The 14,096-nt window shown below is 36.3% G+C and overlaps 2 protein-coding genes across 2 annotated transcripts; both read right to left on the bottom strand.

Annotated features, from left to right (window-relative positions):
• Nucleotides 1-48: 48 nt before the first annotated feature.
• LOC144051997 (ceramide synthase-like) lies at nucleotides 49-6,896 on the bottom strand. Its single transcript, XM_077565711.1, has 5 exons — nucleotides 6,623-6,896; nucleotides 5,315-5,398; nucleotides 5,024-5,240; nucleotides 1,850-1,945; nucleotides 49-1,761 (listed from the first exon to the last, which is right to left on the bottom strand). Exons 1-5 carry the CDS (start codon nucleotides 6,742-6,744, stop codon nucleotides 1,504-1,506), a joined length of 777 nt encoding a protein of 258 aa, XP_077421837.1. The 5' UTR covers nucleotides 6,745-6,896; the 3' UTR covers nucleotides 49-1,503.
• A 1,214-nt stretch (nucleotides 6,897-8,110) lies between these two features.
• On the bottom strand, nucleotides 8,111-12,458 carry LOC144051996 (TLC domain-containing protein 3A-like). The gene is made up of 5 exons (XM_077565710.1): nucleotides 12,248-12,458; nucleotides 11,667-11,750; nucleotides 10,352-10,571; nucleotides 10,178-10,273; nucleotides 8,111-8,759 (listed from the first exon to the last, which is right to left on the bottom strand). The coding sequence occupies exons 1-5, from the start codon at nucleotides 12,367-12,369 to the stop codon at nucleotides 8,496-8,498; spliced, it is 786 nt and encodes a 261-aa protein (XP_077421836.1). The 5' UTR covers nucleotides 12,370-12,458; the 3' UTR covers nucleotides 8,111-8,495.
• Nucleotides 12,459-14,096: the final 1,638 nt, after the last annotated feature.

Genomic DNA, 14,096 nt, shown 5'->3' with positions numbered 1-14,096 from the left:
GCTTTTTTTTTTTTTAAAGTACAAAATTCACACATGACAAGAACCCCATCACAATTTGCATGCATTTTTATTGTCAGTCATTTTAATGCAGTCAATGACCCAAGGCACACATTGTACATTAGCAAAATCTCCGGACATATCACCACCTAACAAAAATGTCACAAAAACGATGAATCTTGAAATAATTGACGCTCTTGTGTCACGTGACTCACGACTTCACGTCATGTGAAATGCAGGCCTGTTCACTTGGACACAAATCTGATAATACTCAAAGGAAGCCACAATTCTGTTGTATTATTGACAACAGGTTGATATACAGGTTAATTGCACTTTCAGCTATCTAATGAAAAAGCATTTAAAGATTTGCTTCTAAACCCATTAGACATGTTTGAAGATTTATGCTGAAAATGTGCGTTAACTGAAATGCATTGAATTCTTTTGGTCTTTGACGACCTGGTGAGATTTTAGTGGAAATATTTTCACGGTTCAAACCAAGGTTATTTTAGTTAACGAAAACTAACAAAACTAAAATTCAAATAACAATTTCGTTAACGAAACAAAATAAAGAATAAAAATGCTTTTAAAAAAAACAAAACTAACAAACTTTATTTTATGGTTACAAAACTAACAAACTCTTATTATGGCAAAAAGTCTTTGTCTCACAGAAGTCACGTCATCTAGCAGCAGCCAATTGAAAAGCACATTCAGATATACGAAATTAGTTACTTTTCCCATTTTACCCTGGTGTTTATCAAATATTGCACGCAGAGGTGGCAAATCCAGGTCTAGAAAGTAAAAACCCTGTCACAGTTTGGCTTTCACACTCCCTGGCTAGCTCCCATGGTGCTCGTTTACCTGCTAGGGAGCTAGCTAGCTAGCATCAATGGCTAAAGCCAAACTGTGGCAGGGTTTTACTTTCTGGACCTGGATTTGCCACCTCTGCGCATAAGTAAAACACATTTAAAAAATAATAAACTAATTAAAAAAACGAAAATACTAAAACTAACTAAAACGAAGCATAAAAAAACTAACAGAACCACAATGAAAACTAAAAGTAACTAAATTTCAAAAACAAAAACTGAAAATGAAATAAAAACTAACTAAAATGAAAATTCCAAAACTATAATAACCCTGGTTCAAACACGCACGTATATAAGAATGTGATATTTGATTGACAGTTGGCTGGCGTGGTTTATGCACATTCAGCAGACGTGCCCACAGCGCATGACCTTATTTTATATATGTGGCAAAAAAAATTTTAATCATTCAAACATAGCAAGACAGTTAACAACTTTTTTTTATGATTCAAATTTACAAGACATTTAGTTTGACTTTATAGGGACTCATTTGAGGATGAGGATAAGTGGTTCATAAAATGAAATGAACCTATTTACATGTGAACTACTTCAGACTACTGAATGCTCAATTTCACCCGAAAGCCCCACTCGATCCCAAAATATTTTTAAGCATGTACTTGTATGAAACCAGGTGGACTGTTTTGAGTTAGTCTCTCTTATGTCTGAACACTCGCTGAATCTTCTTCAGCTGGAGGTAAAACCAGTAGAGCTGAGGCATAAGAATAGCCAGGTTGCCGACGTTACAGTGCCAAGGCAGGTGAGAGGGCACTTTGTGCAGCGGAATGCCAAAATCGTAGCCGTACTTCCAGTACATGTAGGGGAAGATCAGGATCCGACACATGATGAATGTGATGAGAACGGAGATGCTGTTGATTTTGTGCAGCCTGGAGTTCTCCAGGCCCAGCTGGATACGGGAAGGCACAGGTTGCGTGAACAAAGTATCACATTTAGTCGTTTTAGTCCGGCCCCGATGATGTTGGCGAGTCACGTACCTGGACGATGATCTTTGAAATGGCAGTAAAAGCGACGCTGAGTTCTGTGATGAACAAACAGCCGATGAAAAAGTCACCCAGTCCTCTCCTGTAGAACTGACGCGTGCGTATGAGTGAGGATGAATAAAGTTTTCTCAAGTTTTCCAAACTCATTTCTAGGGCCCGACCGATATGCATTTTTTTAGGCCAATGCCAATACCGATTTTTGGCAGAAAAAAAAATACAGATTACCAATTAATCGGCCGATTATTTAAAAGAAAATATATAACACATAAAATTATTCCTCTTGCCCCATTCTTAACGTTCGCTATTAAGATTTACTCTGCTCCAAATGCACCAAATGCTCCAAATGCACCAAATTTTATGTACTACTATATAGCTAACCAGCTACAATATATCGTTCTATGGGCACAACCCAACAGAGACACTAACTGTTGGTTGGAACTAGAACAGAAGGATTGTAATAACCTCAGACTTCGAGATTTACTCTTTATTACAACATCGATTAAGCGCCATAATTGTTTTAAAAACCCAATGATTTCCGCCACCGTGACTGCCTGGTGGAAGGCACTAGAATTGACAAAAGCCCAAGTGGAGCCCTGTGGACTTTCTCCCCTATGGCATAACCCCGACTTTCAACTTAACAACCAACCGTTTCATTTAGCTGTGTGGGAGCAGAAAGGAATTACACATCTCCACCATCTCTTCTCAGATAATATGTTTATATCATATACATCCTTGCTCCAAAAATACAATATAAAAAAACAGAATTTTTTTACATTATCTACAAGTTAAAAATATGATAAAGAAAAAAATTCCAACACTTCGCGGTACGCTCCAACCGCCTGTTTTAGCTAAAGATATTAACAAGCTTTCTCCGACAACAACAAAAAAACTTTCAAAAATATATAAGTTACTTTCATATACTGATAAAATGTCTTTACCCATCTCGAAATGGGAGACAGACTGTCTATAGCACCGGAACCTGACTTTTGGATTCAAGTTTGTGAAAACGCATTTAAAATGACAAAACACACAAATTTACAACTTATCCAATATAAAATTATTCACAGAACATACATTACTCAATATATGATGAAGAAAATGGGACTCTCAGACTCCGACATTTGTCTCTAATGCTTACAAAACACTACAGACACTTATGTTCATGCTTTATGGTTATGTACTCCGGTTATGTATTTCTGGACTAAAGTCTTAGAAAAACTTTCCGCTATTTTGGACTGTAGGATACCTTTATCTCCAAACTTGTGTTTGCTAGGTGACCTAACAACAACTGACTTACCACATAAACAATTTCAATCTACACTTGTAGCCCTTACTATCGCTAAAAAAACAATTCTTGTTAACTGGAAAAATAAACAAACTCTGAATATCGACCAATGGTCTAACCTCCTCATAAATCACATTTTAATGGAAAAAATATCTGCCTCAAATAAAAACCAAATATCAAAATTTATAGAAACATGGTCTACGTATATAGAATTTTTTAACCTAATTCCGGTTACTTAATTCTGTCTGTTAGCGAGAGCCACTACATCGTGATAACTTACATTGATGTTTCTGCATCTGGCAATTTATTATTATATTATATTATTAGTATGGGATTTTTTTTAATGGGCTTTAGGTGAACTGATGAATACACACACGCTCGCACGCACGCACACACACACACACAAACACGCACATACACATACTCACCCACATACAAAAAAAAAATAATATATATATATATATATATATATATATATATGTATATATATATATATATATGTATATATATATATATATATGTATATATATTAAAAAAAAAACATTTATTAAATTTTGTTTAATTGATTTGTTTGTTTTTTTTAAAAAAAAAAGGAGAGCAATGATGATGTCAAATCGAATGAACAATACTGAGCTTTCCTGAAAAAAAAAAAAAAAGATTTACTCTGCTTTGAATGACAAGTCCATAGTAAGACCTTGTCAACATTTCATGAAGTATACATGGTTATTGTATAGATTTATGTGTCAATAATAAAACCGTTTTTACTTGTTTACAACTGCTGTACTGTATATGGTTGGAGTACATAATTGGGTTGGAAAAATAGCAATCACAATTATTTGATTGAGATTGAAATCATGATTATGTGAAATATGTTAATATGTGAAATTCAAGCCTCTTGCATTTTTATTGCTCAGTTTTATTCTAAGCATTAACCTTTTCTTTTACATATTTTTATCTTGTGTTTTGGGATTTACTGAGCCAACCTGGGACCTCAGGGATTGTATTTCGTGCCATGTCATGTGGAAATGTGTGTTAGGACAACAACAACAAAATCCTTGGATGTTTGCATCCTTGAATTTTGAAAAAAAATATTCTTTGAATCCTTGGAATATAAACTTTAAATTTAACTTGAAAAGACAATGGCAAAATGAAAATAAGAACGTGAAATAAGAATAGAATATACTCAAATAATAGCAACTGAAAAAACAGAACAAATACTGACTGTTCCTGTGCATTTTGGCCTCTTGGGGGCAGTGTAGTACCATGCATCTATGGTGTACACACTTTTAAGTGAGTACAGAAAAAAGTTAGATGGAATTCTATTAAAATAACTCGTTTTTTTTACACATTAGCAAGAATTTGTACCTTTGTGTAGTTTTATCTTACCTGTGGGTATGTGTTCCCACAGCATGTGTGTGAATATTCATTTGTTCTTTGAAGGAAAAACACTCACGAAGGCGATGCTAACCTCCCGTTAGCATTTGAATGGGATCCTCCCTTCGCTTTTAGCATTAGCGCTAGGCTAGCGATGATTTAAACACGAAGCATGTTATGTATTTAAATATACAGTGGATGTAATGTTTATCGTCGTGTGTTTAGTTTTACAGTTAACTCCAACTGGGATGTCATTAAATAGCTTAAATGACGCTCGGGGGACAACAGAATAACCAGAATAACATACGCTACACACTTGCTATTTGCTAATCATAATACGCAAGCAAAATGGTGCATTCAGGGAACGTTCACAGCGACAGAAATTTCGGTTTTCTTCGATTATAACATTTTAAGGGGTAAATAATCGGCCATTTGGCCTAATTGGCCGATTGTTTTGGCTGATATTTGGTCGGTCGGGCCCTACTCATTTCAGCACACTAAATTCTTACAATGCCAACGGGGAGGAGGATACCGAGCACTGCCAGGTGATGAAGCACTGTCAACCAATATTGGGAGATGAAAGCCTTCAGTGTCAACATAGAGTGCTTGTTGTACATGCTGTTGCCTCTCAGCCTGTGCGTATGGTAGTAGCTGATATACGAGGCGTACAGGTCGATGGCCGAATAGGGATATCCAAACACCAGAAATTCACTGAGCACCCAGTGACTGCGAACAGCAAGAAGACTTATTTGTAAGATTGATTTTGTTGTAGAGTCACAAGGATCAACTCTTCAAATGACCTGTCTGTCATGACGTGCTTGCATGATGTCGCCGTGATGACTCCAGCTGCAGTGGCCAAGGAAGCGTGGAGAACATCAAGGACCCTGACAACAGCAAAAAACAGAAGTCCATTTTAATACAACTTTATTAGTGGTTGGACTTCATTGTGCATTACTACTACCCATTTAGTGGTGATAGTTGGAAGGGCAATCATAGATTCAATTTATGGTACCCAGAGAAAACCCATGCAGGTGCAGGGAAAACAGGTAAACTCCACACAGGGAGGCTGGAATCGAACCCTTGACCTCTGAACTGAGAAGGACATGCTAATCATCGTGCTGGCAGCTGCCCGTATTAAGAGAGGCCAGATCAATTGCAGGTGAGATCTTACAAGATGGAGAGAAAAAAAACACAGGCCACAGGATGTTTTTTAAGATTTTTTTTTTTTCGAGTTTGAATCATTAACCAATTTAGTATTTGTGTTCCTAACGTCAGCAAAGTTATGGCATCACATTGTTTTGAATGCATACGAGCCAACATATATGGTAATATATATATATATATATATATATATATATATATATATATATATATATATATATATATATATATATATATATATATATATATATACACATATATACATATACATATATACAGACACACACACACACACAGACACACACACGAGGATCCCTTATCCTGCATGTTTTAGATGTTGCCCATCCTCTTACACAACTGATTCAAATGATCAGGATTATCAGGCTTCTGCGGAGTTTCTAAGAAAGTTGCTGATGAGCGGATCATTTAAAATTAGATGTGCTGGAGGAAGGGAAACATCTAAAACATGAAGGATTAGGTACCCTCAGCTATTGGAGTTAAACACCCCTGAATCGATGTCAATTAACAAAAGAATAATCTATTAATTTTGTGTGGTTTTGTTCTCGTTTTACCAAATTATCACAACAGTATTGTACATACTAGACAGAAATTAAATAATTTTTACTTATGTTTACTTATGTATTTGCTGGTCTTTTTTGTAACAAGTGTCACTAGGTAACTACTTATTGTGTGCAGTTTGAGAGCTGTTATTGTAGAAAAATAAAAATAAACAATGACTGTCCCCACCCAACCCGCGAAGGTGACCTGGACCAGCAACAAACATACTACTAATATGCAGTGACTGCCAGTGAGTTTGCCTCGAGTGAACTCAGCCCAACATGAACAGAGTGCACGTATAAAATCGACTTTACGACCACTTTAAAGTGTTGAATTAAGCGGCGCGTGAGCTTGTTAATTGCGTTAAAGTGACACAAATAGTGACTGACCTTTCGCTGACTATCAATACATCTGCGTCGCTCCAGTGCGTGAAAGACCACCTGAGTACTTTTCTGAAGCCGACGTAAAATCCAGCAAATGTCGCAACTCCACAAGCCAACGTTTTAAGCATGATGAACGACGTCGTTGCACTTATAGAAACAAAATGTATCACTTAATTGCAAAATAACAAAACACTATGGTTTAATACCAACGTTGCTCAACCTAGTGGACGAACGGATGTGACGTATATTGTGTGGAAGTTTGTCATACGCCGTGCTGTCAAAATAAAAGCATAGATAACTAATGAAATCCTTCCACGCAATGTTTCAGCCACTTAGTGCAGGAACATGTTTAAAATAGGACGTTATCACCACAACCTATCTAAAGTAAAAATGAATGTGGCATTAAAAAAAAAGACATTTATCTGTACACCAAATAGTTTTTCCCTTTTATTTTACATAAAATGTGCATAGTGCTGCTTGCACTGAAGAAGGAAAACGTCATGTTAATAGTACACTTTTTTTGTTTGTTTTTGTTTAAGAGCTAGCTAACGTGTTAAAGTAACATTGTGAACCGAGTAACAAAAAAATGCTTAACTAGCGCTGACCAATCGAAGTTGACGTGAAGCCAGAGGCCTGCAACAAGCAAACAACCTGGTGGGTGGGGACGTCTCCCTTTGGCCTGCCCGTGGGGATGGGTCAGGAACATGAAGACGTGAAGACAAATTTTCAATCAGTTTCATTCTCTGATGAATGATGTACTGCTTGGCCCAGATTGTAAATGGATGGTCTTCTAGCTACAGTTAGTAATTTTAAAATAAACAACATACCTTCTGTGGGAGTTTTTTTCCCCCGCCCTCACATTAAATGTAACCCATGTACTGTGTTTAGTTATGCATGCATGAAGAGTACAATGGTTGGTTGATTTTTTTAATTAATAAGAATTATTTAATATATGTATTTATTGTAAATTGTGTTGATCAATGAACATTCCATTCTGGTGGTGGGAAGATTGCATCTTAAAAAGGCAGTGGGATGAACTGCCTTTGGGCAAGATGTGTTTGTTTGCGGGAGCAGAGTTTGAAGAAGATGCCCTTTGGGCCCCACTATATATCGTACGTGGGGGTAAATGGGAAAAGATAAAAGAGGAAAACAAGAATCTCATCTTCACCCTCTTCCAGGACTGAAACCAGCGGCAGACTCTTTTCTCTGCATTATTTTGGAATTTATATACGGTTATGTTCGTTTATTTATTTCATTTGGAGGCCCTGAAATCTGACTTGGCACATATTCAACAATATGGAAATGTGTAGGCCATTCTGATTTACAGAAATTGTTACCCATGATTCATCCCATAACATTAAGTAGTAAATAAATTAGACAACACACAAGCTAACCCAAAAGGGGCTAACTGTAGTTGCAATTACGGACACTAAATGGAAGTTGGTTTAGCATGTCATTGTGCTGCCACCATGTGAACAAAAGCGAGACTGCAGCTTGAAGTAGCATTATTTATTTACTGTTTGTTTTATTTACAATACCTTTTAAAGCAGCTACTGGCGGATTTATCCAACTTCCCATATATATATATATATTTTTTAAATCCACACAGAATCAAAACAACCATAAATACATTTCTTAATTCTTTTTTAAAATTAAACTTAAAAAGAAATATTACATTCATCTTTTCATAAAAGTAAACTGTGCTGGCTGTAACAGAAAGGCAGACTAGCAGTGCTTATAAAGATGTAAAGTAATGTAATTTAGTCAATGCCTGAGTTGTAAACAGTGTTTTTTTTTTCATTTTTATTTTAAAGAATAGCTCTACTTACACCTTGTGCGTCTTAAACAACAATATGTTACAAGTGTGGTCTCTTTTTTGTTAATTTAATTTCCTTTGTTTATCGTACAGTCGCTTAGCTTTGTTCAGCAGGAGGTAAAACCAGTAGACCTGGGGTGCGAAGATAGCCAGGTTGCCTGCGTTGCAGTGCCAAGGCAGATTGAAGGGTACTTGGTGCAGTGGAATGTTAACTTGCTGCCCGTACATCCAGTACATGAAAGGGAAGATCATGATCCGACACATGAAGAACGTCAAAAGGACTAACATGCCATTGATTCTGTGCAGCCTGGTGTTGTCAAGGCCCAGCTGGATCACAGACAGGAGAGGGACAGTAAGACAGATGCAAACAAAAATTAGTAATCTGACATAATGTCGTCAGCACAGAAAGACAAATTTGGAAGGGCCTGGTGTTACAAGATGGAATGAATATATTAAAAGGCCGAGATTTTAAAAAAAATGATCACATCATCCATCTTTTTTAAAAACGTATCATATTAAATACAAGAGATTCTCAGCCCTCTATTTCATGAGTATAATATTTTTCCCCCCGTTAAAATTGGGACGTATATGATCTGACACATGCATTGCACGGATAATCCATTAGAGGGCATTATCGCTCAGAAGATGGCTTTTCCAGCGACCTTGCAAGATCGCCCCAATTGAGAAAGGAGAGACACCTATACGTATTAATAGTGGGAAATGTTCTTTCTGATTTTTTGAAATACTAATGTGTTTGATAAATTTGTTAATTATTATATTTTTGACAGTTATAAATGTACAAATTTAAAACACTGTGACCGGATGTATCAAATATGACACAAATCAAGTCATTGATTTTCAAAATATAAAAAAATAAAAAGTTTGTTCAAAAGGATCAACTTATACTCTATTTACAAAGAATCTGAATTTTCTCATATATTTAATGGCTCAGGTTTTATATGGTCAAGCATCATCCAATCTAGGGCTGTGCAATTAATCCAAATTCAATTGCAATTTCAGTTATCACACTCCACAATAACAAAATCAGCATAACCGTAAAAAAATATATATTAATTAAAAAAATTTAGTTGTTTAAATTTATACATTTGCACCTTTTTAAAATTTTAAATAACTAATTTAATACATTTTGTTTCATCCAAAAGGAACTTGCATAATTATAGTGTTTCAAAGATTTTTATTTGTCTTAATATTTTTTTATTCGTTTTTTTCTTATTTTGTACCAAAAAATAAATGATCGTCCTATTGCACAGTGCACATGCTGCACTCTAACTTCAGGTTTTTGCTTACATAAATAAATAAATACATATTATCATAACTATATATTATTATTATAAATTATGTTTGGTCCAAAGGGAACTGATATTATTATAGTGATTCTATTTTTTTTTTTTAAATTGGTGTCAATTTTTTTACATGTGTAAACATTTTCTTCTTTTGTACCAATAAAATAAATTATTGTCGTACTGCACAGTGCACAAGCTGCCCTCTAACATAAATAAATAAATGAATGAATAAACAAATAAATACATAAATTCTGTTTGATCCAAAAGGAACTTACAAGTTTCTCTTTGTTTTTTGGTCTTAATACTGTAATTTTAAATGCTAAATAATCGTGATTATTATTTTTCCCATAATCGAGCAGCCCTAATCCAAACTGTTTGTTTTCATGAACGACTTTGCTCTTATTGGTGAGAGAAGCTCAAAGTCGATGGTGCGCTGTGTACCTGTATGAGAATCTTTCCAAAACACAAAAAAGGTGTACTGAATTCTGTGATGAAAAAGCACCCAAGGAAGAAATCACCTAGTCCTCTTCTGAAAAACTGAAAGACATACAGTATATAAAAAGCGACGTGAGTGTTGAAAACAGACAAGACAACACAGTACCGGTCAATTCTTACCAAAACGATTGGCATGAAAACCAGAACCAGTGCCAAGTGATGGAGGACAAGCAACCAGTCTTTGGCGAGGAACGCCATCATTGTTTGCTGAGAGTGGCGGTTGTACACAATGCTCTGACTTCGGAGCCTCTTAATGTGGTAGTGGCTCAGGTACATGGCAATCAGGTCAGTGGTCATATAGGACGAACCAAACAAGACAAACTCATTGACCAGCCAGTGACTGTGTAGGGTGAGAAGAATTTGTTAGCAGGAGAATACAACTCACATAGTAAATTCATTCTTTTGTGGGGGTCTTTTGTTTTGTCAGAAAAGTATTGACGATATTGCTTTTTTCCCATAGAAAATATGTTCACATTCATTTATAGACCCTTACATGACTCAAAGCTCGAGTGCAGTGGAACCTCCTAGAGTCACCCTATCCATTCTGTGATGATGGTTGTTCTAATGATGAGAAAATATTTCCTGTAGGGCAGCTCAGAGAGGTTCAGGGTTTGAATCTCAGTTCAGTCCTTCCTGTGTGTTCTTCAATTGGCTTAACATGCATTTTTGTGGAATGTTGGAAGAAGTCAGAAAAAAAACACAGTTTATATTTTGGGAAAATTTATATTACGGTTTAGATAAATACATTAAGCATTAAAGAAGTCGCAAAGGCCTTTTTTTGAAAATACAACCACACTGTTTTTTTTTAATGTTTTTGTTTATTAACCGGGGAAGCAGGTTGAACCAGAAGGCTACTTGTTTAACTTGAATACCAAAGAGAGGTTGTACCACCGTTTTGTACAGGATTTAGTTGAATTTGCCATTAAATAAACTAGAATGTAATTTCAATTCATAAACAAGAATGCATTTTCCTTTTAACAATGCATATTTTTATATTTATAACTAATTTATTCTCCCCTCTCTCGCTCTCTCTCTCTGCCCCACCCCCCCAAAAAAATCTTGCAATCCACTTTTTTTGTGTTTTTGTTTATTAGCCAGGGAAGCAGGTTGAACCAGAAGCCTACTTGTTTAACTTGAATACAAAGGAGAGGTTGTACCACCGTTTTGTACAGGATTTAGTTGAATTTGCCATTAAATAAACGATAATGTAATTTCAATTTATAAACAAGAATGCATTTTCCTTTTAACAATGCATATTTTTATATTTATAACTAATTTATCCCTCCCCCCCCCCCCCCCCCCCCCCCCAAAAAAAAAAAAATTCTTGCAATCCACTTGTGCTGCTCAAAACCCAACTAAAGTTATAATATTTTTATTCAACATAAAAAGTTTGGTTGACTGCGGAGGTTCCACTGCTCCACGCATCTCTTATTACCTGTCAGTCATGACGTTCTTACAAGATGACACCACTGTGATTCCAATTGCAGTAGAAATGCTAGCGTGGATAGCAGAAACAAGCCTGAAAAGCACAAATGCATACTTTACCAACTTATTTAGTTTAGCCGCTACAAGCAGGGGTCCTCGGCCCTCGACATACGACAAGTCGACTTTACGAACGGCGCATGTGAAATAGTTCGCGCTGTGCGTTTTCACGCGGTACAGGAAGACATGCTACTTACTGAACGCCGCATTTAAAAATGTATGGCCTTGAAGTTTTTTTTCATACCAATATTTACCATAAGACTTAATTAATTACCGTGTTATTAGCATAAGTATTGTGATAGACTGCGGCGCGTACAATTTGTGTCACGTCGCCAGCAGGTCTGTTATAAAACGAGGACTCCTGTACAATAGGAAGTATTATTTTACAAACTACGCACGTTTAACCTATATTATATAACCAATCACTCTCATAATAAGATAAACGATTTAAGCGTTTCGTGTTGTTTTACATTGAAGCGTCAGGAAGACGCTTCTGGCAGCATCTGCTTGAATGAGCTTTCAACAAATGCCAACCTTTCGCTGACAGTCACTACGTCCGCGTCGTCCCAGTGTCTGAACATGAACTTGAGTAATTTCCCCAGGCCGTAGAAGAGGCCAGGAAACACCACGGCGCCACTTGCCAAGGCGGTTAACATGATGTTATGCGCCCTTCCCGTCGTTTTACAGCTTTCAGCTCAGGGAAGCTGGACCAGAGTAATCAATATGCTAAACCCGCCTTGAACAGGTGAAACCCGTTGTTGTTATACGTCAGCATGTCCGCCATATTGGATATGGCATTCTGTCCTAACTAGCCTGTACTTCAGAACGCGACATACAAAGTCCTCAAACACATACAGTATGTGAACACATACATACATACATACGCACGCACTCACAAACACACGTACACACACACATTTCTCAATATTTTAGATACATTTTTATAAATAAAAAATTGCATTTTAACGCTCATTCGATGGCATGGCAGCAGCAAGTGCCCTCGCAATTTTTTTATTTTTATTTTTTTACTACAATAATTCAAAATTCATCCTCTAGTACATATTAAATTGTAAATATAGTTCAGCCTTGTTGTAAAACACTATTATGTTAATTGCATATACTGTGTTTTAATTACTTAGGCAACGGCTGGAGGGCGCCTCTGCCTCGGTTGCATAAACAGGAAATCAAATGGGGAGTGCAACGGAGTTGCTCCGTGATGTTTCTTCTTCGGTAGTTCCTTCAGGTCTTTCCGGTGCACTGCTGTTGATATAGCGCCTCCATAGTGGCGCAATGCTGCAACTGCAGTTAAAACACGTTGTTGCCGAGCTCAATCACGTGATATCAGTCGCTCTAACTGGGGGTGGCGTAAAAATTAGCTGGAGGTGGCCGCCTCTGAGTTTTGAATGCAGGAAAAACCCTGTCTCCTACCGTCTCAGGTTTCATATTCTTCTTTCGAGAAAAAAAACATTTATTGCGGAAGTGACTGTCAAATACAGAAACCCGCATTTGTGTGTGCAACCGCTCCATTACGGTGGCAAAATGAATGAAAATAGTGACTGATTGTCCCCAAAAGTGTTCTATCATGTGTAGACGTGCTAATAATAGTTAGAAAATCTTAGAACGAAACGTGCAATATTTTTGATAATATTTAAGATGGAAGCGCTGCCACACGTTTTCAAATATTATCCAAAATATTGCGAGTATTGTTCTAATATCACATGTCTACACATCAGTCTTGTTTTTTTTTTTTTACATAAAGTGACAACGGAAGCGTAAATAACAAAAAATGAATAATACTGCGAGGTTGGTTCTAATATTTTCAGACTATCATTAGCACATGTACCCATAAATAATTTTGGTGACAATCAGTCACGCTTTTCATTTATATACCACCGAAACGGACCAGTTGCGCACATAAACATGGGTTGGCTGTGTTTATGAATGGGATCTCGGAAAGAATTTTGCCGACACGTTTTATGGCAAATTACAATGTCTTGTCTTGTCTAGTCTTGGGATAACAAACTTTGATTTTAATGTTTTTGTTGTTTTTTAAATCAGGGATAATAGCCTAAATTGACAGATTTTAGAAGGCTTTTATTTCAACATGACATACACCACCAGATTTGCATGAAAGTACTTTAGTTGGATACCTGGGGTGGTGTAGTGTTCCTTAGAACTGGTCTGGTCTTGGGATAACAAACTTTGAATTTTAATTATTATTATTATTATTTTTAATTCAAGTGTAATTGTAGTTTGATGTAGATTACAAATTACATTGTCAACTTAATTTCAGTAGGTTTCTGCGTGTAATCATGAGACAATTTACATTCTCTCTTGGATGCCTGAAAACCAAGAGATTATTTTATGACATTATTTAAAATCC

The sequence above is a fragment of the Vanacampus margaritifer genome, chromosome 5, assembly GCF_051991255.1.
Source record: "Vanacampus margaritifer isolate UIUO_Vmar chromosome 5, RoL_Vmar_1.0, whole genome shotgun sequence".
NCBI lineage: Eukaryota > Metazoa > Chordata > Actinopteri > Syngnathiformes > Syngnathidae > Vanacampus > Vanacampus margaritifer.
The sequence above is the reverse complement of the archived record's forward strand: the minus strand, read 5'-3'. Positions and strand labels throughout refer to the sequence as shown.

Coding starts and splice junctions, on each gene's coding strand:
- LOC144051997 (XM_077565711.1), bottom strand. CDS start 6,744: ATGCTTAAAACGTTGGCTTGTGGAGTTGCGACATTTGCTGGATTTTAC. Junction 5,399..6,622: donor GTATTGATAGTCAGCGAAAG/GTCAGTCACTAT, acceptor TGCTGTTGTCAG/GGTCCTTGATGTTCTCCACG. Junction 1,946..5,023: donor TCCTCCTCCCCGTTGGCATT/GTAAGAATTTAG, acceptor CGCACGCGTCAG/TTCTACAGGAGAGGACTGGG.
- LOC144051996 (XM_077565710.1), bottom strand. CDS start 12,369: ATGTTAACCGCCTTGGCAAGTGGCGCCGTGGTGTTTCCTGGCCTCTTC. Junction 10,274..10,351: donor TTTTCATGCCAATCGTTTTG/GTAAGAATTGAC, acceptor TATGTCTTTCAG/TTTTTCAGAAGAGGACTAGG. Junction 8,760..10,177: donor TTGGAAAGATTCTCATACAG/GTACACAGCGCA, acceptor TCTGTGATCCAG/CTGGGCCTTGACAACACCAG.